The sequence below is a fragment of the Myodes glareolus genome, chromosome 15, assembly GCF_982192425.1.
Source record: "Myodes glareolus chromosome 15, mMyoGla1.1, whole genome shotgun sequence".
NCBI classification, from domain to species: domain Eukaryota; kingdom Metazoa; phylum Chordata; class Mammalia; order Rodentia; family Cricetidae; genus Myodes; species Myodes glareolus.
The window spans coordinates 73336964-73362928 of record NC_142040.1 but is presented as its reverse complement, the minus strand read 5'-3'; the positions used below and the strand labels follow the sequence as shown (position 1 = coordinate 73362928).

Below are 25965 nucleotides of genomic sequence, written 5' to 3'. Positions count from 1 at the left end.
ATACAGTACCTCTGTGTCTCTAAGATACCTTGAGAAGGTATATGTGTTACAGGTGTATAGGTGTTACAGGTGTATGGGTGCCTTGTCCTCTCCACGGTGAAGGCCACACAAATGAGAAATCTGTGTCTATGGCAGGATCATTATGCAGATAGTCAATTCAAATTACTCATCAGAACCTGTTCTTGGTGGCTGCTTCGTATTGCATTTAACATGCTGCTGAACCCTGCACAGGCATTATTCACTAGCCCTGAGCAGATTAACAGAACTAATACCTTAGCTCAACCGCTCAGGAAATAGGTACATTTGCCTGTGAGCCCCAAGTTAACAGTGCAATTTCTTTAGACTTGGCCAGACTGAAAAAGAAAACCAAGTCCAGAAACTCCAGCCTCATCATGGAATTGAAAAATTTAAAAGAGGGTCTGAGTACATCACTGGGAGCCTGTTAATGAGGGTGCATGTCTCCACCAGATGATTGCTAAAGACCTTTACTTTAAAAAAAAATATGCAGAAAGGATGGAGGTGAGACTTGGCGGTAGAGCACAGAATGATTCTCCATAAGGCACTGTGAGATCCCATACCAAACCTAAATAAAACAGGACCAAAACCAATCTGCCTTCTTCAAATGGATTTGAATTTGGTAAACTTAAACCTCATAATTGAATTGGCTTGATGTGTATAGTTGGATCACTTCATGACATTTTTGTTTTAGAATGAAATCTGCACTTGACCTTTTAGAGAGTGGCAGAGAGAGACACAAAGTCAAAGTGTAGAGTGTGGGAATACACACATCACTGTGTCTCACTGATAGTTCTTTGAGATTTAATTACAGATAAAATGATAAGTGTGACATGCCATACTTTTTAGTGTTCTTATCTATATATATGCGCAAATAGGACCTCAGAAAAGTGCCAGTGTTATTCCAGATTAGATCTACCCATTTAGTACTGAACCATCTTGATGCATGTGTCTGAAGACAGGCATGACCTCATTTAAACTGGCCAGCAAAGGCCAACCTATGCCTTTAATCTTTCCAGTAGATATTTAACTTTTAAAATAGATGCCACCCTCACCATCTCCTTTATGCCATCCTCATGTGAATTATCCACCTTTCAGAGTAGCAAGGGCACTGTTAGTTGGCATAGTTCACTTAGGAACTATCTTTTTTCGGTTTAACGTCACCTTCCCCAAGACTAGTGTGGTAATCTTTAAGTCCACAAGCAGAAGCAGGTTCTCTGTAGGTGTGACTTTTGCCAACCGCAGAATACTTACATTTAAGCACAACAATTATACTAAGTATATCATATGAAATGAATCTTTGAAATGTCTAAACAAAGACTAGCTCTGCAGATTCTTGGAAACTGGCCGAGGAATACTTCAAATACAGGAATGACTAACATAATCAAATTTCTCTAGGGTTATTTCTACAGCCGGTGTGATTTAATCCAACTGGGCTGCAAGTAGAGTTAGGATATCACTTAGGGAAGGAAGGTCTTCTCGTATCAAACACCACGTACTCTTGGTGGTGATTTGAAAGTCCAGTGGGTGTCAAAGAATAGTAAGGCGATGTGCGTGCCATCATAAGCATTATGGTCAATTTCTTCAGTCCGTAGTGTGAATGTATGCTTTGTTACCATGAGAACGGCACAATGTTTACCTTAACACTAACATTCTCACTCGCAATGCTTCCCTTTCGTATAGAACGAAGTCACAGAAGAAGAGATTTGAAGAAGAACTGAATGAAAGGATGATCCAGGCCATTGATGGGATCAACGCACAGAAGTGGGTGTTTTTATTCTCCCTCAGCTTACTCCAAAGTCTAGTGTTTTAGTGCAATGGAATATTTTCCAAGTGTCTTCAGCCCAACACTACCATCCTTCCAATAGCAAACCCAAATGTCTCAAACAGTTCATCAGTTTCCCCCGGTGCCCTTCATAGTAGGTTCTGTTAATAGGATTTCTGTCGTGCTATAAAAAAATTAAGTTCTGCCTAAAAAATAGCCACCCAGTTACTTAGTAACAAACAGCATGGTGAGGAGTTATACAGAGAAAGATCTGTGTCAGTTTGTATACTTTGCTTTTATTTTTTAAATTACACGATTTCCCCCCTTCCCTTACCTCCCTCCAATTCTTCCCATGTATCCTCTTGCTCACTCTCTCAAATTCATGGCCTATATTTATTTGTTGTTACATATTTTAAAATTAATAATTATGGAGAAACTTAGGTTTGTCATCAAACTCATCTGTGTCATAAAGGAACCCACCTGTGCCACAGAAGGACTTTGCTGTGTCATGTAGAGAAAGTCAGCAATGACATAGGGCCTCGTTTATGTTACAGAGAACACTACCTGATTCATGGGGGACTCACCTGTGCCATGGGGTACTCACCTGGGCCATAGGGGGCTCACCTGTGTCATGGGGGGATTCACCTGTCATAGGGGACTCACCTGTACCATAGAGGATCACCTGTGCCATAGGGACTCACCTGTGCCATGGGGACTCACCTGTACCATAGGGAACTCATATGTGTCATGGAGGACTCACCTGTACCATAGGGGACTCATCTGTGTCATGAGGGACTCACCTGTGCCAAGGGGAACTCACCTGTATTATGGGGACTCACCTGTGCCATGGGGTACTCACCTGTGTCATGGGGACTCACCTGTGCCATGGAGGAGGACTTCCTTGTGTAATAGGACTCAGCTGTGCCATAGAGGATCTCACCTATGTCTCAGATCTCACAGCAAACCAAAAGCATGCATAGACAATCAGTGCTTTTTAAAAATTCAGTTATAAAGCCTGACACTTCACTTTGAGGCAAGATCAAGGTTCTCCCCACTACATCTTGGCTGAGCAAGAATGTGCTCCTAGATGCCAGTTTAAGCACTAGGGATAAATCCTGGTCCCACTGCCAGTGGCCCCGCAGACTGTCCAAGCCATAAACCGCCTCCACATTCAGAGGGCCTACTTTGGTCCTATGCAGATTCCCCCGCTGTCAGTCTGGAGTCAGTGAGCTCTCACTAACTCAGATCAGCTGTTTCACCATTATGGCCTTGACCCCTTTGCTCATACTATTGCTCCTCCCTCTCTTGGGCTTGTCTCAGCTTATTACCCTTTCTGGGGAGTGGATGGGGTGGTGGAGTAGGGGAAGGTGGGGGAAGTGGGAGGAGAGGAGGGAGTGGGAATGGGGATAGCTATGTAAAATGAGAAAAGATTGTATTTAAAAAGTTCTTAATAAAAAAATTAAATAAAAAATAGGAAAGAGACAAGACATAAAATATATAATACCAAAGCCAAACTTGTCACTATACATATTGAACATTTATATAGCACACATATATATGGGAGATTTTATATATATATATACATATATATATATATATATATATATTCAGCAATTAAAGAAATAGAGGCCATGAATTTGAGAGACGGCAAGTGGGAAGTGCATGGGAAGGGTTGGAGGAAAAAATGGAAAAGAGGAAGCAATGTATTTATATTTTAATTTCAAAGAATTACTATACAGACAGAAAGTGGTGTTAATCTCGGCACTGGGGAGGCAAGGCAGGCAGATCTCTGTGAGTATGAGCCTAGCCTGATCTACAGAGCAAGTTCCATGACAGTCTGGGCTACACAGAGAAACTCTGTCTTGAGAAACCAAATAACAACAGTAACAATTTAAAAAAGAAAAGAATACTGTGAATGTTCCATGTACACAAAAATCATACTCAAATGGAATAAGCCAAAGACATCCAGACAAATATGCCTACTAAAACAAAAGACATCACGAAGGAAATTATGCACAAATATTCCTCCTAAAGATGCCTTTGGGACTGGATTACCAATTAGTATCCTTATCCTTTATATAAAACATTGATTTCTCTGCAGATTGGCATGTATTCAGTTCCACATCAGGGAAACAGACACACGTAGACAGACAGACAGACACAGACACACACACACACACACCTTCCTTTCCCAGGTACATGCCCAGAGCTCAGTGTCAGTTGCCCAGAGCTCAGTGTCAGTTGCTTCTGTCTGATCTGAGGTCACCAGTCCTATCAAGTCCAGCTCTACTCTATGACCTCATCAATGCTAACAAAACCCAAGAGGCCCCCACATTCCAATACAGCTGTGTTAGGGGTCAGGGCCTCGACATATGGAACTGAGGAAGACACACACATTTAATGCACAATATAATGGCTGCCTCCCTCCCTCAGTTCCCCTTTTGTTTTTGGTCCTCTCCTGTGCATCTACAGTTCCCATTTCCAAAAATAATATTTGACCTTCTCATGCCACATAAATCTTTTCTGTCCATGTAGCCCTATCAGTTCTGTGAACAGATCTCGGTGGGGATCATGAAGGCCTAGCATATCAAACATAAAAACCATAGTATTAAATGTGCATTCCGTACAAGTCATTAGAGGGAATGCAGAGTCCTTCTGGGGCTTCCCAGAGACTAAATCAGGGGTAATGACAGCATAGTCATTAATCCAAAGACAGCGTCAGATTTGCTCATCACTTACTGCTTCAAGCCAGAGTTCATACAGCCCTAGCTAGGAAAAGGGAAGTGAGCATGTGGATTTGCTGGGATTAGTTGTCTCCTTGGGAATTCCTGGCTTGTGGGGGTACCATGTTGGGTTTTGGCAATGCTAGTCAGGAAAATCCCAGTCCTGGGGTCTTCCTGTCCCCCAGCAGGACACAGGGGCTGTAAATCTAGACATGTAAACCTAGACACCCTGATGACAAAGAGAGAACTACTTTTATTTTCAGCTTTTAAAGCTCCATCTTATTTTATTTGCAAATTTCTATTTTCTGGAAGCATTTTTTTAAAATTAGATTCTGCTTTGTCAATAAAGGAAAAAAACATTTGGGGTAATTTACCTGCATGTGCTATACATATTCTGATAAACACAGTTGTAACAGTGAGTATTCTAAAATTTATTTTGGGGCCAGTGAGATAGAAGCTTGACACTGAGCCTGACTATGTAAATTCAATTCCAGAAAGAACTGATTTCCCAAAGTTATCATCTAACATCCACACGTCAGCAGTGGCATGTATGTGCCTATGCACGCACACACACACACACACACACACACACACACACACACACTCAATTAACACTTAATAAAATTATAAATAAAATAAAATATATTTTTTATTTTGGGGGTATTTTAGTAGAAACTAACACTCTTGATTCCTAATTTAAAAATTTAAATACTGATTCCAGAAAATAAAAAGCTGTAAATAAAATAAGAGCTAACTTTAAAAAGTGGATATAAATCAAAGGTTGGGTCCTACAATAATCTCATAAAATGGGTGAAAGTCTACATCTGCTACAGTAATACGAAATACCAACAATATCATGGTTTTGAAGTCTGTAACTTGACCTTCAGTGAAGCAGTATGGTTGCCAACTACACTTTTAATGGTAGCTCTTCTAGAACACACTGTTGACTCTGCAACTGCAGCTAAAAACACGTGTTGGTCATACTGTCTTCTGAGTCAGTCAAAGTGACTCGGTGACAGTCTGGTAGATAGGATTAGACAAGGAAGGTGTCTAAGACCCTGGAAGTTCCAGCTTAGCATTGCAGGTCTCCTGACGGTTGTGTCATTAAGCATCATGAATGCAAGTCTGCTCCCAGAGGCTCAGTCAGGACTCCTGTTGAGTAACTGGCCAACAGACCATTTTCACTTCTTGTTCTGTGATTTCTCACAAATCTTACCCTGTAGCTTCCCTAATTCAGTGTATTGCAAACTGCTGTATGTTGTCCGAGGTTTTCTGTCCTGCCCGGTTCCTGCAGTCGTTAAGTTCCAAAGAAATCACACAGAAATCACATTAATCATAAGCTGATTGGCCCATTAGCTCAGGCTTCTTATTAACTCTTATAACTTATATTAGCCCATTATTCTTGTCTATGTTAGCCACATGGCTCAGTACCTTATTCAGAGAGACAGTTACATCTTGCTTCTTCTGTGGCTGGGTCAGGACTACAGAAAAAGCTTCCCTCTTCCCAGAATTCTCATTGCCCTGCCTCTACTTCCTGTCTGGTTGTCCCACCTATACTTCCTGCCTGGCTACTGACCAATCAGTGTTTATTTAAAATATAATTGACAGAATACAGACCCTTGTCCCCACCAGTTGTATTAAGAAATTCAGAACCAGTAAGGTGGTTAAGTGCATAAACAAGCTTGCTGCCAAGCCTAGTGACCTGGGTTTGATTCCTGGGACCCACATAATAGAGAGAGAGAACCAACTCCCTCAAATTGTGCTCTGCCCTCCATATATTTGCTGTGGTATGTGTCTCCTCCCCCAAATAATAAACAAATAAATATAATTTTTTAAAGAAATTTTTGTGATTTGATAATTGTTGAAATAATTATACAACTTTTTTGGAAATTTATATAAAACATTTATCTGAGTTGGGGTTTTTTTTTTCGGTTTTCTGAGACAGGGTTTCTCTGTAACTTTTGGTGCCTGCCCTGGAACTAGCTCTTGTAGACCAGATTGGCCTTGAACTCACAGAGATCCACCTGCCTCTGCCTCCTGAGTGCTGGGATTAAAGGTGTGCACCACCACTGCCCAGCTATCTGAGATTTTCTAATGCACTTGCTCAGATAGATAGGTAGGTACATAAATACCTAAATATAAAAATAGCCAGATCTAACTGGAGGTTTCTCTCCCACCCGCCAGTTCTCAAGTAACTACCCAGAAGCTTAATATTAATTACAAACTGTTTGGCCTATTAGCTCAGGCTTCTTACTGGCTAGCTCTACATATAAATTAACATGTTTCTAGTAATCTGTGTATCACCATGTGCCCTGTGGCTTCCCAGTAATGCTCTGTCTTCTTACTCCTTTGGCAGCTCTTGGCATCTCCTCTGACTCTGCCTTCTTTCTCCCTCTATCTCTGTTTGGATTTCCTGCCTAACTATATTCTGACCTGCCATAGGCCAAAGCAGCTTCTTTATTAACCAATGCTAGTAAAACATATTCAAGCATATAAAGAGGCATTCCATATCAGACAGATGGGTAGATACATAGGTAGATGAAAGACAGACAGACAGATAGATAGATACATAGATACATAGATAGACAGATAAAAATGCCAATATCTCCATCTAGATACCTATGTAAATATGTATAGTTATAAGCATATGAATAGATAAACACAGATAGATCCACATATTTTACACTATTAAATTTTTCAGATAGAGAAAGTTTTACTTAAGGAGACTTAAGAAACTAGGCGTGTAGCTCCTTCAGTGCCTAGTGACGCAGACCCATCAGCACTGATTTCTTGTTGGTATTTCCAGGTACTTTTCTTTATCAGATTTGGACTTTGGGTTGTATTTCTGTAATCATAAATGTGAGAACGTGTGTCTTTCTGCCTCACCCTTATCTTATTCTGTTGTCAAATGCATGGCTCTATCAACCATCTTGTGCTCAATTCCTATGCTCTGAGCCTGGTGGTACTGCTTCCTGGGGCTACATGAAGCAGTCCAGTGAAAAGCTTTTGCCTTGTACCCTTGCTGTACCTACCTGAAACAGATTTGGGAAAGTTGTGTATGTGCTTATATTTGTGATGTTTAGGTTTATGTCAACATTATAAACCAATGTGTCCTTATGCTGATACTTTTAGCAATTGTTGGTTGGGTATATTCATTGTACATAGGACTGGGTTCCATTAGGGCATTGTCAGATGAGTATATAATATATTTTGACTGTATTTTCCTCAACTCCACCCCTGTGAGCTCTTATTCTCCCTTTTTCTTCCTTCCTCAGCCTCTTCTCCCTTGATCCCCATAAACAGATTTCTATTTTAATGAATCCAGTCACTGTGGAAATCACTGTGGAGGTTGCGGAAAAGAAAACCTAAAGATATGTCCATATATGACTTGATTATGCCATTCCTAGGAATATGCCCCAGAGACCCTTAACTCAACAGATGACAGCAATGCTTGCATATGAATCTTTATTTTTAGTATTTCTCTTGAAAAGTTCATCTGCCATGGTTTTCACTCTTTTGAGATGAGAAAGATGCTAATAAAAGGGTTTGGGGTGGATGTGAAGGAGGCGTGGACATGGGCTTCTCCTTGGATGGATTCTCCTTTAGCTATTTAATTTAGTTTCAATTTAATATGACAATTATAATATGTGACTTTTCCCAGAAGGGCCTGGTGTGACTATGCATGTTACATTTATTGATCTGGCTACATTTGTAGCCATTAATAGTATCTGAACCAGTCTTTAGCATTATACACCAAAATGACACTCAGTTTGGGAGGATTTACATTCAAGAAAGAACAATGCTGGTATGTTATTTTTTGTGAGTATCTCCAGATGCTTGGTTGGATGTTTGATGTTGTCTGTCTTTCCCATTTCCAGGCAATGGCTCAAGTCTGAAGACATTCAGAGGATCTCCTTGCTTTTCTATAACAAAAATATAGAGAAAGAAGTAAGCCATGTTTTCTCTTAAAACTATATGATTTCCTTTTTTGAAATAGTAGTTTTGATTTCATTTATCAAACTGGGTGGATATTTTAATATAGTTTTTGGTTAAATGCTTTACTAATATCTGTGTTACTAATATCTGTGCTTGAAACTTTTGTTGAATTTGTTCTTTAATGGTTTCAGACCTATACAATAAGGCATTCTGATTTCAGCACCCCTCAATCTGCACCACCTCTACCTGGGCCAGGACAACCTCACACTGCCTCTAACTGGGTCAGGACTACCTGGCTCAGCTCTACTGCTCCCAGGCACTCTATGACACATTTCTTTTTGCCAAGCTCTTTCTTTGGCCCTCGTGTATTTTCTGCACATCTGGTAGTAAATGATGCATGGCTGAAGTTCAGAAAGAACAGGGAAAGGAAATCACTAATGTTTGACTGTTCTTAGTGTGAAATTTTCTCAGAAAAACTTTTAAAACAGTGGCACTCAACCTTCTGGATGCTGCAACCCTTTAATACAGTCCTCAAGTTGTAGTGACCCCCCCCCCCACAACCATAAAATTAATTTCTTTTCTACTTCATAAATGTAATTTTGCTACTGTTATGAAGTGTAATGTAAATATCAGTGTTTTCTGATGGTCCCAGATGACCCCTGTGAAAGGGATGTTTGGTTCCCCAAAGGGATCAAGGCCCCCCAACGGGATCAAGGCCCACTGGTTGAGAACCATTGCTTTAGCCGGGGTGGGAGGTCATTCCTAATAAGTTGATAGCGTCATTCCACAAACTGTTCAAAGGTTGATAGAAGTCTGGGGTTTACATCTAGCTACTGCATTAAGGAAATTAGAAAACTCAAACTTTAATTTTGCTGTATCTAACTCTTGGCATGACTCTTAATGAGCTGGTTTAGGCTCAAATAAGCAACAGATGTGGGACTTCTACAGATTTGCTAAGCACAGGTTGCAAAAATCACCCCCAGGAAGGATGTGTGGTTCTGTTAGGTCACCTGCACCCTGCCTACCTCTTGTTTTGTGTTGATCCAAAGAAAGAGTAGGGTCAGAGGTCATGTCCATCATCCAACCACATAATTACAAGCTTAGTTTGAGCAAAATGCTTAGGTTAGTGGCAGCATGCTCGACTATTATGAAAACTCTGCCCGGAAGGCTCGCATCATTGTTTCATAGAAACGGAATGAAAGCGTCATACATTAAGTCTTTTCAAAGTCCATGACAGTTGGATTTCACGGGCACACACATGTTTCCCCTGTGTGCCTGGTCAAGAAGATCAGTGACAAACTCTGTCTGCAGATTGTTGTCCAATTAATACTTAGACCGTCTTAACCCCTGAGTGATGCTAGCAGATCCCAAAGGCTGTTTATTATTTAACTGTCACAGTGTGCCTTCCTTCCTGCTAGAATCCCTTGGTTAACACAAAAAAGCAATCCCATCTCAACACAAAGCCCTGAAGAAGTTCAATGATAAGGAAGAACAGAATGCACGGGATCTAATCACATTCCGGCAATTATGCTAATACAGCGCCTTCATCAGCATGCAAATCGTCCTGGCTATTAAGTCACCAAATTCAATATGAAAGGCATTCTAATAAGGAGAAGGCAATCGCCATTAAGAATGCAGCTTTTGAGTAATTGTGCACACACCCCCTATGTGTACACATCTGCAGATGCCAACATGAAGGCAAAGTTCGTAGAACACTGGGATTTTAGCAGTCTTTTCAGTCACCTACTTCTTGGAAACGGGGAGAGAATACAGCAAGATGTATGGACAAAGAATCGTCAAGAGACCTAGGGGAGATACGTCTTTCAACCAAAACCTGAATGGCTCAAATCCAAGAACTGCATCCATTTCTTCATAACTTGGGAAACAGACTAGACCCATATAGATAACAGAACCTTGGGGTTTTTGTAAGAAGTCACAGTACCATTTCACAAAACTTGTCTCCCTTAGTTTTGTTATGAACTCAGTTTGGGAAATCAGCATAGCTTCCTGTGTGGAAGCCTGCCTTCAGTCTTCCCGATGTCGGTCCTAGGGCTTCATACTAAATGAGTCCCTTAACATCATTCATCAATGTTAGCATGAGCTCTGGTCTGCAGTTCCTTCAAGCAGAAGCAGGGACAGAAGTCATTTCTGCTTCACTGTGGGTCTGTCATCAGGGTTTGGCATTTAGGACCTGAAGCACTCAGAGTTGTAAATAGGAACGGAGGCTGTCACCACCACCCACCACCGTCATCATGGATGCAGTGGTGTCTGGCTTTGTGTTCCTGACTAAGTCAACCGGGAGCAATCCCCGAGGGGCAGCTAGTATCACCAGTGTGTTGTTCTGCACCGTAGACAAAGCCCCTACTGGGCTAGAGAAAGGAAGCTCCCTAGGCCAGCCTCAGAACCAATCCCACATACCTTGTCTTCTCTCTTCATCCAACACTAAGTAGCATTGAGATAATCAATGAAGTGAGATGTTGAAATGCAAGCATTGCCTATGTCTGCCATTTTCTTGGTGCCATTTAAAAGTGTTACTACTTGGAAAGCCATTCCCTTTCCCCCACATAATCCTGGAGTAGGGAAGCAGGGCACAGGCAAGACCCACTGAGCCCTTCTGGAGTGCTTCCTTCCTTCCTGGCTTGACTCTCTTAAATACAAGTGGGTTTCCAGTGCATGCACTCATACACTGCAGCCCGTGTAAGCCACTCAGGTTCATCTGGAGGGAGGATGCTGACTGCCTGAGATGGCCGCCATAGCTTGTTTTTGCTGACCTCTGCAATTCACAAGCCTCCCGCTGTCCCAGATACATCGAGGCTGCTGTGTGCAGTCCTTCTCCGCAGCATCCATCAACCATTTCTCACGGTGCCCTTTTCCTCCCCAGTACCGAGCCACTGCACTGCCAGCATTCAAGTACTACGTGACCTGTGCCTGCCTCATCTTTCTCTGCATCTTCCTGGTCCAGATTCTTGTGTTGCCAAAGTAAGTCCGTAAGCCCACCCGCTTGGGATTCCCAGCTGGTGTGCCTCTCCATTGGAGCGTGGGTTTATTTAAAGGATATGCAAGAATGTTAGCTTACAAACAGAGGGGCCATTAACCATATCACAACAGTGGCGAAGTAACTCAGGCATAGTGATAGTACTGGATTTTCAATATGGCTATTGTATTCTAACTTTCATTATAGAATTTTTTAAAATTTGACCTTTATTCCTTGATCTTGGTATGATTCTGATGCCCAGTCTAGAAAATTTAGACTAATATATTTTATGTACAAAGAGCCCAATTGCAAAGTGTTCCAATTTCTTGCAATACCGGGGACCAAGCCCAGAGCCGCAAGCAAGCATGTGCATTGTATGCCCAATCCCCAGACCAATGACGCCATTCCTAATGTTGTTTATGCCATTGTCGGGGCTGAAGAGATGGCTTGGTGTGAAAGTGCTTACTGAGCAAGCATGAGGAACTGACTTTGGAGCCCAAACACCCACATTAAATCTCACTCTGGCAGCATGTCCTGCAGCCCCTGCAGTAACTGGGAGTGATCCCAGACAAGTGGATCCTGGGGTCTTCAACCCCAGCACTGATTGTGGGGATTAGAGATAGGGGAATCTTAGGATCGTTTCGTCAACTATTCTAGCCACAATGACAAGCTTCAGGTTCAATAGAGACTCTGTCTCAAAATGATAATGTGGAAAGCAGTAAGGGATGGTACCTGGTGTCGACTTCTGGTGTCCACAGCACACATACACAAAAGAGCACGCATGTGCATTGCATATGTGTGCACGCACAGTGTCGTTACCAGATAATGGGCAACACCTGCTCCCGGCTTATCTACTCCTCCATTGTTTTGTACATTCTCTGAGTTATGCCCCCCTCTTTTGTCTTAAATCTACCCTCTTTTATACATCAGAGTACAGGTGGTCGTAAGAAAGAAGGAGACACAGAACGGGGCATCTGAGCCAAGCGGGGAATCTGGCCCGTACTTTCAGATGGGTCCCTTCAGGCTCCACCCGCTCACAAGTGAGCATTCTATAGTAACTGGGGAAACTGGTGGCTCATCTCAGAGTTACTAGTCTCGTTAATAAAAGAATTTAAGAATAGATTCAGAAGAAAGCTTGCAGAAAAGTTTATTAGAGTTTGAGAGAGAAAAGGAAGACAGGTGAGCATTAAATCTTAGAGAATCCCTGGAGGAAAATGCTGAAAAAGGAAAAGAGAGAAACCTGTGTCATTTGTAAGCCCTTTGGGGGTAGAAATGTTGGGGTGGGGTAATACTGTAGGAGAAGACTGAGGATACCCTAAGTGCCTGGGCTTTGGCCAGTGTCTGAAAGAAGGAGATGGAGAGAGGGAAAACTTACATTTTCTGAGTCACTCAGAAAATCAGGCAGACTTCACCCAGAGCTCTCTGAGTGGCTGTCTATACTGAGAAGGGAAAGTATATTATTCGCCCATCTCTTTAGTACAGTTAGTCAGATGAAGGACAGACCATTACTCCTCCCATCCCTTTAGCACAGCTAGTCGGGTGATTGACAGGCCCAGCTGGATGAACGCTTGTGGTGTTGGTAGCTTAAACTGTCAGGTCTCCATCCAAACAGAGGAACAGATTCCAGTCTGTTGGAAGGGAAATAGCCATCTCTAGTGAGCACCAGCAGAACATCAATAAAGGTTTCTGTAGAAATCCTCTATCTAAAAAGGTAGCATCATTCAGGAGTGGTGCTGAAATGGGGGAGGGGGAACTAGCTAGAGTCCATGTCCACTGTGAAGACTAGAGGTCCCGTTCCAGAGCTGTTCAGCAGACAGGGGCCGCGTCAGGACTAGCCACATCCCCACACGGAGCCAAGGGAGAGTTGCTCAGGGCCCAGATCTCCCTCCTGCTGTGGGGTCTCTGCCCTGAGCTGCTCATCCAGTCTCTATCTGCCGCTCTCACCATCCTGGTTCCTAAAGGACACTTTCTCCCACACTTTCTTAGCATGGCTGTCTTCCAAGATGATGACTCTCGCTTTATGCTGTCAATGAAGTTTTGAGAAACTCATCATTCTTATAATAAATGGATATAGAGGAGATTTTCTGAGACAGATTTTTCTCTTGTCACTGCCTATTTTGTAGGAGCAAAAAGAAACCATTTTCAATCTACCAAGATTCAGCGGTACACTGCAGTTTATCCTGCGTAGTGCAGCTAGGACCTGTGGGCAGCTGAACTGCTGAGATTGAGTGGCGGGTTTTTTTCCGACGAAGATGCTTAGCAATTAGAAGCAAATGCTGTTGTCCCTTCTATACTGCAAAGGCTTTTGTCCTGGGCGCTGAGCCAACACAATGGCATTTATAGGAGAAATAGCAAGGCAAGGCATCATTCATGTGTACAGTTCCTCAGCTGTCTCCCCAGTGTTGGAGGGGTTCCCACCAGATTTCCTCTTTTCCCACAAATTAACATCATCAGACATGAGCCAAAGGCACCCTTCTCGGCTCAAAAAAAAAAAAAAATCCTCGGTGAAATTCCCCACTGTCAGCTGACCAGCCTTCCGTTCAGATATGCCAACAAATTAAATTCCTTTCTAGTACCAGGCCTGCAGCAGCTGGTACATGAGAGAAATGTTCGTCCTCGACGCAAACTGCCAGAGAGCAGAGGCACGCTGGTGAAATCACGATCACCCAGGGAGCTGGGCCCTCACTGCTACTGTTGATACATAAGTTCATTTCCTGCGTCTGCCCATTGTGAGAGCCTCTGTGTTAACCCACATCCTAACTGATGCAGGGGCTGTCATCCTCTGGAAGAAGCTGGAAACGTGAATGACTGTTTTAAAAACATCCATAAAGAAGACAAAGACTGAGAAGGAAAAAAAAACACTTTTTTCTAGTTCTCAGTTTTAAGAAAGGCATTGCAAATAAGAATTCTTAAAATTCAGAAAAAAAGATGATATTGCATCCCCTTGTCATATTGCAGTGTTGTTGGCTTTGATTTTCTTGTCTCATATCCTGCTACATATTGATGGGCCCAGGGCAAGTCCATTCCCTCATCACGTACTTATTTTTATACTGGACAAGAGGTTAACCATTGAGCACGAGCCCTGGGGAGTCCACACAGGCCACCTTCCCTGTGGTGTTGGCAGATGCAGGCCAGGAGGAAGGCTCCTGCAGCCCAGACTCTGGCCCCTGCCTGTCTCGAGAATCATGTAGTTAGTGCCTTTCTTTCTTCACCGTTCTTTGTCGTAGCCCTGTCTCTATTTAAATGGTGTTTGCTTTGAAAAGTTTTAAAGCCACTGCAAAGGACAGAGAGTGATGTCACACCCACCGCAGTGTTCACAGCACAGACTTCCAAATGCTGCAGACGGGATCCTTCCTCTGGGCACTGTGTGGACTTAGGCACCTTCCTGCGTTGTCTGTTTAATTGGTACAGTCTTCCTTCATATGAACGATGCTTTGTTCACATTATATTTTTATTGTATTTGCTTACGAGTGCTTTCATCTCTTGTCTTGTGCTAAGTGCTCTTATTTGGACCCATATTCCTAACTGTTAAAGCATTGCTCATTTTTTAATTCCTCTACTGGTTCTGGAGTGTGGACGTCCACAGGGAGTGCATCCCATTCCCTGTCATTGCGGTCTCCTTCCGTGCATGTAGGAAATCTGCCTTCTCTGGTTCCTTCCAGGGCTTTCGTCTCTTCTGGTTTCTTAGTGTCGATGGGCACCTGTGACAGGTGTGGCCTTTCCTGTCTTTGTTGAGCTGCCTGCTTTCGTCTCTGTGCCCATTGCTTCCCTTCCAGCCCAGAGCTCCTAACTGGACATGGTGTTTCTGATGTGAGCTGCTAGCTGCACAGTTTTTCCTTCAGGTCCCACTGCTGAATGGTTGTGCTTCACTTAGATTAGTTCCATACCCATCTTGCAATTATAATTTCAATGTGTGTCTACTGGGTTCTCATGAAAATATGACTTTTGATATATACACTTCTATATTTTGTGTATGGATTTTGAACATTACTTTTATCTGCTGCAACAATATCACTGCTTTCATTCTATTACCTATGGCTCATAAATAGATGCATTGCGCCATCTTGTCTGTTGACTATCCATGCAAGTGTTTCCTTTCGCTGTTTCTAATTTAGACATGATTTCATTGCGAGGGCTCTGGCTCACAGTCACCTCATTCATTCTTGGTTATAACGGCATCATCATGAGGTGGGTTTGGTGCCAGGTACCTCTGGGATTCACCTGTTGGAGGTACCCCCTTTGGCTACATCCCTGGATGAAAATGGCTGCATAGTAAGTCATGGAGATTGCGTGTCTGTGTCCCAAAATGGGATCGGAGATCCTGAATATCTATGATGCCTTTTTCCACTTAGGGTCCTGGAGACAGTATTCTTCACTCAAGATTTCTACCTGCTTTCTTCTCGCTGGTGGTACAGTGCTTCACAGCCCCTCAGCTCCCTAAACTATATCTCAATTCCAGCTCAGAATGAGTCAAATTCCTGGATGCATCACTTACTGTGGTAGATGTTAATTCTCAGACTAAATAGACTGCCCCAACCCCGGGTTCCCTTGGGTCTGTCAAGCTTCAATGACCCTCAGTGTTTGATGCCATTCTTGTGGTGGCTAATAATTTTTATTTCTTATCTAATCTGTGTGAAGAATAATTTGTTGCACTGTGTGAAGCACTGTCACTGAAATCCATGCATCTCACTTTTGCTTGCTTGTTTTCTGACGTCATCGTATTAGAGAAAGCTTGCTTCCTCATCAGCACTCCCTCTCATAATGTGTGAATATCTGTGTATTTGTAAAATTTGTGTTTTAATTAATAAGTGATAATTGTACAAACATATGGGACACGGTGTGGTATTTTGATAATGATAGGTATGGGGTAAATTAAAAATCAAGATAGTTATATCTGTTACCTGCTAAATCTTTTCTAAATCAAAACAGGCAAGCAGTGATTAGGATGAGTGGTGAGCTAATGAATGACTAACGTGATGTTTTAATTGGAAATGGTCAGTGGAGGAAAGCACTTTCCGGAAAGAGGTTCTGGAACCTTCTTTACCCAGCCAAAATTTTGAAATCTGGCTCTAGTTTCAGGATTTGAGTAGAATTAATTAAATTATCAACTGACTCCTTCGCAGAGTTGCTCTGCCTGCGATATATGTGTAGAATTTTACCACACACACACACACACACACACACACACACACTCACACTTCTTTCAAGACCAAATAATATTCAAACACAGAGAGCATTTTTGCATGTTTCAATTATTTTATTCAAATTATCTGTCAGATTCAATGATTATATTAAACCAAGCATTGTTAAAATTATTGAAGCAAGGATAAGTTTTTCTAATAATGTTTAGTTAGATATCTTGTGTTTCATTATCCTAAGCTAAGCTAATAATAATGATACTTCACTTAAGATAATTTAATAGCAAAATTGCAACATCAGAATGATTATTTCTACTTAGACTCTGTCAATTTCCTTACTCATTTAAAGATGTATTTTCAGTAATTCTTTAATAGTTTTTTCAAAAGGCCATTTTTTAGAATTATCTCGAAAGAGGAAAATAACAGCCAATGATGTGAAAATGGTACCATTCATACCCAGTAGAAGGAGACTCGATTTCTTTGGCATCAGCAATGGGAAGTAACTACAGCAGAGGCTGTTTGCTTTGATGGGAAGTCAAAAGCTGGAGCACGCCTCAGGATGTGTGATGAGTTAAGAGAAACAGTGTCTCAGCAGCTTATGGTGATGCCACCATAATAGCTATGGTGCTCTTACCCAGTGCTTTGAGACGCCGTAGAGTATTTGAACTAGAGGTCATGATCTGGATGTTTTTTGGGTTGATGTGTTTGCTTTCCTGGAGCAGGAAAGAAACATGATCTAGTAAGATGTGGTGGTTTATGTGAATGGGATAAAAATGGTCCCATTCTGAGCTGCATTATAAAGAATGATGCAGATGGTTCTTGCTGCTTCATTAGATATGACAATTATCAGAGGGCTATTTTGTGGATGCGAAAATTATCAGGGTTCTGTTTGTGTGCTTTGTTTGAGAAGCTAGAAAAATACCCTACCAATCTACAGAAAGAAAGCATCCCATGAAAGGGACAGATTTGAGGGGAAAAATTGTGGATACCAGGGCTCATTTTTTACACCAAGGATGTGCGCATATATTAGACACCAGGTGCCTGTGTTGTGGGAAGGAAGGAAGTCTGTGAGCTTTGGAATCCTGGAAGAAGTGACATTGAAATACAATCTGAAAAAATCATTTCTTGGGTAGACGTTAAGTTTCGGGAAAGGGTTAGCATCCATTGGAGGGAGTTAGCCAGTGAGAAAGCATGTGTGCTTGCCATGGGATAAACCATGTTGGGAAATTCAAACCTTTGGTCTGTGTGATAGCCATGAAGGGAAATTTTGCTAGCCGACAACACTCCTTTTTCTCTCTCCCACACTTGAGGACCTTCACGTGGTCTGAAAAACTCAAAGCTGAGTCTAATCACCAGCTTCTGGGGCAAAGACTACGTGAATTCCTTTCCCTGTCCTGAACGTCCGCTTCTCCTCTGCTCTTGGCTGCTACTGAAGTCCCTTTCCTCTTGAAGCCGTTCCACTTACCTCTGCAGGAGAGGTCCAGTTGTTTCATGGAGACTTGTCATTGCACGTCTGTGCCCTCCACTGTTGCCCTTGATGAATGCCATTCAGAAGTTCTGAACAGAGGTGGAATAGTCTTCCTCGGAGGGATGTGTCAGGGTGGTGAGGAAAAGGAGGCCCGTGGCTTATCACCTTGAGTGAAATTCCAGAGAAAGGCATCCATGTTTACCCAATGAAATGGCTTATAATAAGGATGAATTGTAGGCTTTGAGGGAATATGCTTCTGCTGAGTTATTCTCCCCCAAAATGAGTGGCTCTGTCTTTGTTAGGGCCACCTTTATTCATGAAGGCAAAATCATAGAAGGGGAAAAAATTTTTCTCCAATCAGCCTGAAATTTCCATGAATGTAACAATATAACTGATTAAAGTGCCAAAGTCAAACATCATCACTAAAGGGTGTAATTCTCTTCCTTCATGGGAAGGAAGAGTCAAACTTACTTTTCAGTAAGTATATAAATTGATTATATGCATGTGTTTAAAAGAAACAGTTTTGCAACAAGAATGTTAATTGAAATTGATTAAGTTGCACAAACATCTTGGTACGCTTAATGGGCCGGGGCATGCTTTTGAAAGAAGGAGCCTGATAAATGGTAGTAATTAGGAGCTTTTGACCAGCCACCACTTTGACTCGTGGTATTTCTTGTTCCCTGGTGTCTTCTTTTACAAAGTACCGTTGAATTCATAGTTTGTAAACAGGAATTTATCTCAAAGGTTTAAGGAAGCAGAAGTCTGTTTTCAGGGTGGCAGCATGGATAGACTCTGGAGAGGAATGTCTTATGTATGGTTGGAGACTAACTCCATTCTGATAATCTGCTGACATCCTACACAAGCATTCAGTACCTAACAACCCCAGAGGAGACAAATGTCTACATAAATAGTAATGACATCTGGGACAATGCTTCCTGCTATGAGAATTTAGAAAATGATATTAGTTTTCTAATATCAGGGTCTGTGATCTCTCCAGCAAACTGGAAGCTGGCTCGGTTTTAGTACTAGACATGAATTCCCTCCTACTGAGTGGACCTAAAGTCTAACTAGACAGCTAGCTATTGGTTCCCCCCGAGACAACTCTGCCACTATTGTAAAATTGAGAGTGTCTTGCAGGGTTGGTCATTATTGTGATTTGTAGACTTTACAACTAGGTAGGATAATTGATTGTTTTCCTTCCTTGGCAGCTTGCATAGCATCTTCGGTCTATTCCTTTCTCTACAAACAAGGATGGGGTTTGGAGTGAAATTGTTAGCTTCCTGGTAACTGTTTTAAGAAACACTAACCCAAACGACAAACACATTTTCTCCAACTTTACATAAAATATTGACAAATAAATTATACAAATTCAGAAAACTCATCAAAGGGTCTGATAAAGACTGAAATAAGTTAGAAAAAGTTAAAATTTTGGAGTCTGATATATAGATACACCAAAAATCAAATAATAAATAACCAACAGTTATCTAAATATCTAAAATATCCCTGTGTGTTTTTATCTAGACTATTTGCCTTTGAATAAACCACAAGTTGACTGAGAAAGCATTTTAAATGCTTAAAGAGTAACAGATCATATATCAAAATATGTGAAATATATCAGATAAAGTAGATGAAGGGTAGAGATTATGGATTTAAAGCATTAAGGGACTGGAGGAGAGGAGGGAGGAGAAACTGTGGTCGGGTTATAAACTGAATAAATTAAATAAACAAGTGAATAATAATTTTTTTAAAAATTTGTGGACACAAAGAAAATTCAAGAAACAGTTCTATACAAAGAATTTTCACACACAGTTTAATTAACCGCTTATCTATAAAGGGAACAAATGTGTTTATAAAATACAACGAGTCCTATGTAAAACATACTATGTACACATCAGATCTTAGATAGACTTTTAAAGGTAGAGGTGACCAGTCCAAATGAATATTCAGTACCCAAGTCTTTGAAATGAAGAGAGCTGTACTGTGTATTGCTAGTTTTATGGCCATTGTGCCGCAAAGCACACATGGATACCAATAATGTATTTCTCACAGACAAGACTGATGTGATACTATCAAAAATATTAGAAATAGTTATGCATTGAATTTTCAAGTTTATTTATCTTGCTGTATTTGTCTTACTGTATAATTTAAGTGCTTCTAAGCTCCTTTTCAAGTAAACCTTTGTGCACTGCAATGTTCTATGGTGCATTAAATGATGGAATTTTATGAACTCTATTATTATTGTCATATTTTTTCAGAATATATGAATCTTATTAATATTTTAGAATAAAATAAAATGTTTGCATTAGAACAGAGGAAAACTTCTAATCATTTAACCGTTTCCAGTTTAGGGAGGCAGGAAGAGATGAACACATTAGACTCAAACAAGTAAAGGAAAATTGATAATACTTTTTGAAGTCAGTAAAATATAAAATAATTAAGAAAAAAATTAATGAAACCAAAACTTGGCTTTTAAAAAAATGGTTTAAAAAATTCCTAAGCCAGTAGCAAGACTGATAAAAGGAAATATAGAGGAGATTAAACCAAAGTTCTCAAACAGTGAGGGAGAAAGTAACTCACTTTGTACTTACAGATACCACCTGAATACATTAGGAATTGTGTTATTACCTGAGACTGAAAGTATTTATATAAGATAAAATAAGTATCTCTTATTTTTGTATCTACTGATTTGTATTTTTTTTATCTATTGATTTACTTAAATTTTCTTTAAAAATCTTCCTACAAGAGAAAGTCTACACCCAAATGTTTTTATGTGAATCTCAACAAACATTTTAAGAAAACAAGAGGAAAGAATTACTCAAATATTAACACATTTTATAGATGTGCATGGATAAAAACATCCTACCCCAAAAAGGAACCTAGAAGCCCAAGGGTACAAATCCAGGGTCGTGTGGCACTGTGTCGTGGAGGTCAGCAGCAGGCAAGCAAGCACAAGACCAGGGAGGCAAAGACTGTTCCAGGAAGCAGATCACACAAGAGGAAGCTGCAGTAATATAATTCTAGGCATGGTCGAATTCAAATGAAAAGCTTTATTTTCCAGTTGCCTTCATGGATAGTTGAGACACATTTTCCCCGGTCCACATTAGCGTGCGTGTTGATTTCCTTTTCCAGCTCATGCTTGGGCAGTCCTCCTGGTGAGACTGGATGGGTGTAGCTCCTAGTATTGCAGGGAGGCACAACCTCACAGCAAACGCCCTGGCTCTCGGGTTTTGAATGATCTTTTCTGCCACCTTTTCTACAAAGTTTTCTGAGCCGTCGGTACAGAAGTTGTATTATAGATTTATCTCTTGGGCCTGGGCTCCATAAGTCTGCATTTTGATTGGTTGTGGTTTTCTGAAATGTTTTTTTATCTCTTGTAAAAGAGAAAGTTCCTTAGTGCCAGGTGAGGACACTTATCTGTGGGTTTAAGGACAAGTATTCAGAATGTGGTTAGAGATTATGTTCGTTCTGTAAAGCATTGGTTGTAGGTTCTCCCCCAAAGTTTCGGAACTTCACTAGCTCTGGCTAATTATCTATATTTCTGTCATCAGACGTGATTTCCCTGTTGTCGAGTGTATCTTTATCCAATCGGAAAACTGGTGTTACCAAGGTGCTATACCACTGCTGCATCCTTAGGGTTATACCACCCTGCTGGTCCTTGTGCTTCACAGGTCACAGCTGGGTGGGACTGTGTTGCACTTCCCTCCCTTGGAGCCTTGAGTTTTATGATGTAATCTCCAAGAGAATTAGCAATCATAACTTCCTGTGTACTCCAGTGTCTCTTTGAAAGACAAGAAGAAAGTTTATTGGAAGGTTCAGAGTCATAGAGGTGAATACTATTATACTCTAACATTCGCCAGACCAAGTCTGACTCTCAGACTCTCTCAGAGTTTTAGCTAACACACTTCATTACCAGCAATAAGTAAAATATATAGCATTTTTAAATGCATAAGACATAGTAGAAATGTGACATATTTATCACACACAAAGCAAAAATAAATTATCATAATGGGAAAAACAGAAGCTTCAGTTTCTGTTCCGATATAATGAAATTAGAGATAACGAGGGCCAACCAAAAATAGCCAGTCTGCACAATTTGATAATCATATTTTTAATTATTCTCATATTATAAGGAGATGGAAATTGAAATTATAAACTTTACAGGGAAGAGTAACTATGAGTAGCTATAGATCAAAAGCTATAGGATTTAATTAAAAGAATAATTGTTGGAATACATATGACCTTTCTTAAATGCATTTATTAGGAAATATAAAATATCGGTTATAAATAACAATTAAGAAAAACAAACAGTATAAGTTTCAAAAAAGCTATTTTCAGTTGAATTGGAAGCTAAAAATGTAGAAAATTAACAGAAATCATAGTCCTTAATAAAGAAACAAAAACTCAATTTTGAATTTGGCAAGATATGTGGTTTCAAGACTCATCCAGATTTTAGAAAAAATAAACATAAGAATAAATTATTTCAAATATGTGAATTATTGAATTATAGGAAAATGTTACCTAGGATTTTTGTATTTATTTTTTAAATTATAATTACATGATTTTTCTTCTACCATTTTCTTACTCCATCTCCCCCTGTGCATTCCCCCTCATTCTCAGTCAAATTCATGGCTTCTTTTTCTTTAATTGCTGTTGTGCCTATAGATGTATTCCTAAATACATAAACAAAACCTGCTCAACCCATATAATGTTAGCTGCATGTATGTGATCTTGGTTGACCACATGGTATTGGATAACATGGAGAGACCGTCTCTCTGCCTCTCAGCCTTCCGCCATTGTCTAGTGTTGGGAACCCGTGAGCTTTTCTTTCTGCTAGCATGTCGGTTGGTAGTATTGTTGTTCAGGAGTAGGTATCCATGTTGATGAGACTTCTTGGGTGTGGTCTCTCTGACATTTCTAGGAAAGCAATCTCAGCAAACTTCCCATTCATCTGGTTCTAACAATCGTGACACTCTCTTTGCCGCAATGATCCCTGTGCCTTAGGTGTAAGAATTATGCTGTAGATGTTACGTGGAATTTTTACATTTCAAAATCCAAATAAAATAGATAATTTCCTAGTGGCATTATCAAGAGTGATTCAAGAAACAGAACCAACAAACATGGCAGAATTGTAAATGCCGACGAATAAAAACAGATCTCAGTCAAAAATATAATTTCACTGTGGCTGAAGAGATTGCTTAGTGGTTAAGATCACTTATTGTACTTGCCAAGGATCCAAGTTCCCAGGACCAACATGGTAGCATACAAACATCCATAATAGGAATACACAAACATACATACATACATGTTCTATGAGGGGATAATGTTATGAAATTCCCTGGATAAGGGAATTTAGGGAGCACATAGTTGTAGCACAAATAATAAAAACACAGAGACAGATATTGGGGTTTAACCTGAAAACCGGAAAAGCAAAGCAACCAAGCCACTAGAGAAGTCTTACCTCTACCAAGGCTGGGTGACCACAGACTAAGCAGACAACCTCTATCTTCTCTCATACTCCCTCTAGTGCTGGGATCAAAGGCGTGTGACTCCTTAGTCCTGGGATTAACGGTGTGAGCAACCACCGCGTGGATTTGTTTCTGCATTGATCTTGTGTAGCCCAGGGTGGCCTTGAACTCACAGAGATCCATCTGCCTCTGTCTCCCAAATCCTGGGATTAAAGGTGTGTGCCACCACTGCCTGACCTCTAGTGGTTAAGCGTTGCCCTTCTGATCTTTAGGCAAGTTGTTTTGTGTAATAGAAGCTTGATGGACCATGATGCCAGCCAACAATCTAGATTGGATATACATACACCATCTTACAAGGATCTTCTTTTAAAGCACCCTGACTCAATGCCCAAGTGTCTGTTTGAACTGAAGTTTACAGCTCTTGATGAGGTCACCATAATCATCTCTTGAAATAGCATAGGTGTGTGGGACAGTGGGTTGAGAGGTTGTGCCTAACCGCGAGGGCTTTAGGTGTTGCTCAGTACATCAACTACTTGCTCTGTTCCTCTCCCTGGGGCTCAGGGAGTGTTCTTGCATTGTGACTGCAGTTGTACTTACTCATTTGTATCTGGTTCTTCTATTCGCTTCCTTGCCGCCTGGAGGGTTCTCTGCTCTTCAGAGCTGTTTTCATCTATTTCTGCTCTATTTCTAGCCCATTGCATTGGCACCAACTTCCACAGTGGCCTCAGATTACATCCGACCTTTTATGGCTGTTCCATTTGAATTTCATCTGCAATTGTTCATGGTGTTTTTGCCCCTCTCTTAGTTCTAAACTCTTCTAGCATGGTATTAAATAGCATATTTAAGACTGTGAATTCTTTAGTTATTAAAAGTACCACTCAGACATACATAAAATTCCTTTTCTCGTGTAGGTTTGTGTATCGTATGCACGTGTGTGCTCACATGTGTGTAGATGCACTCACCTGTGGGTACATGCATGTGTGTGCATATGAGGATCAGATGGTAAGACTGGGTTTCTTCTATCACTCTCTACTTCATTCACTGCGAAGGAATTTCTGCTTTGAACCTGATGCTCACTGAAGCAGAAAGCCCAATGAGCCAATTTGTCCCGGGGATCCACTGTCTCTCCCTTCTGAGTGCTAGGAACATGGCTTCCACCCCCACCTGATTTATTATTGGGTGCTGAGGATGAAAACTCTAGTCTTTGTTATTACAAGTAAGTGCTTTTCTCCACCAGGCTTTCTCCACAGCCCTGACATACATTCTCCTATGTCAGCCTAAAAGCTGTCTGGGCAGATTTAATAGGACATGTTTTTCATGTGATCACAGGATGCTTCCATGTTGGTTGACTCAGTCACATATGTGCATGGCCTGCACAGTGAAATCCTGAAAAGAAATTTGGGAGACACCCAACAGTGTCTATGTGGAATAAAGTTGAATCTGGGTGGAAGGTATGGAGGAGACTGGAGATTCAGTGTCCCCAAGACACCAGCAGGATGTAGAATGAGATGCTCAAGGCGGTCATGGTGGCAGCCATAGAAGCAGAAGCTTCTAGGACACCAGGAGCAGGAAAGAGGCCACTCAGGAGATGCAATGGATAAACAGAGCATAAAATAGTCAAGCAATACATATATTTATGTGTGTATACAAATATACATGTATGCATGCATACATACATACATACATACATACTACTGGTTGAAGTTCTGGTTTAGTCACATCCTAATTAAGTGGAAAGTGTGGTTGCTGTTGCTTTCCAGAGTGACAGACACGGCCTCCACGCTAACCTGTTGCTTTTTTTTTCCGGTAGAACGTCCATCCTTGGCTTCTCCTTTGGAGCTGCGTTTCTCTCCCTCACCTTCATCCTCTTTGTTTGCTTCGCTGGACAGCTTTTGGTAGGTGCTTCCAACAAAGAACTTTTGGAGAGTGTGTTGATTGTATTGAAATGGCTTACTTCCGTTTTTCAGCAGCAAAGGGATTGTTGACTGATATTTGAAGAGCTGTGGTTTCTAGCATCCTTCAGGCCATTGGGAAAGAGAGTCTCAGGTATAAACTGAAGTATCTCAGAGACAACAAAGACACTTACTTAACAGCTATTACAATGTTAGATGACTTTTTTTATACCTGGAGATGGGGCTTCACTCTGTAGCCCATACTGGTTTCCAACTTAGAATCCCCTTGCCTCAGCTTTCCAAATAGCTAGGGATATAGATATGGACCACTGCACCCAGCAAAGATGTTGGGTGTCACTTCCAAAGATTCATGCTTTTGTTCATCTGTTTGTCAGCTGTTTGGAAATCATCTCTGAGTTTCAGAGTACTTGTAGTAGTGAATGCAAGTGTCAGAAGGTTTTTATGTAAAGGGTAATCAAAGTATTTTTAAATACACCTTTGAAATCTAGTTTGAAGATATAAAAAGTTGGAAGCTAACCAAAAAGATGTCATTTCTGTGTGTTTGAAATCAACCACTGTACAGTTTCAT

At 40.9% G+C, this 25965-nt stretch overlaps 1 protein-coding gene across 3 annotated transcripts in view; it reads left to right on the top strand.

The window, feature by feature from the left end:
• The window catches only part of Adcy2 (adenylate cyclase 2), a 350815-nt gene that overhangs the window by 257352 nt on the left and 67498 nt on the right, over nt 1-25965 (top strand). For all 3 annotated transcript variants that reach the window (XR_015735023.1, XM_087897019.1, XM_087897018.1), the window contains exons 12-15: nt 1699-1779; nt 8382-8451; nt 11321-11418; nt 25295-25379. Coding sequence is in view for 2 of the 3 variants with exons in the window: in XM_087897019.1 (XP_087753145.1) it covers nt 1699-1779; nt 8382-8451; nt 11321-11418; nt 25295-25379 (334 nt within the window). In the remaining variant the exon portion in view is untranslated. The remainder of the gene's footprint in view (nt 1-1698; nt 1780-8381; nt 8452-11320; nt 11419-25294; nt 25380-25965) is intronic.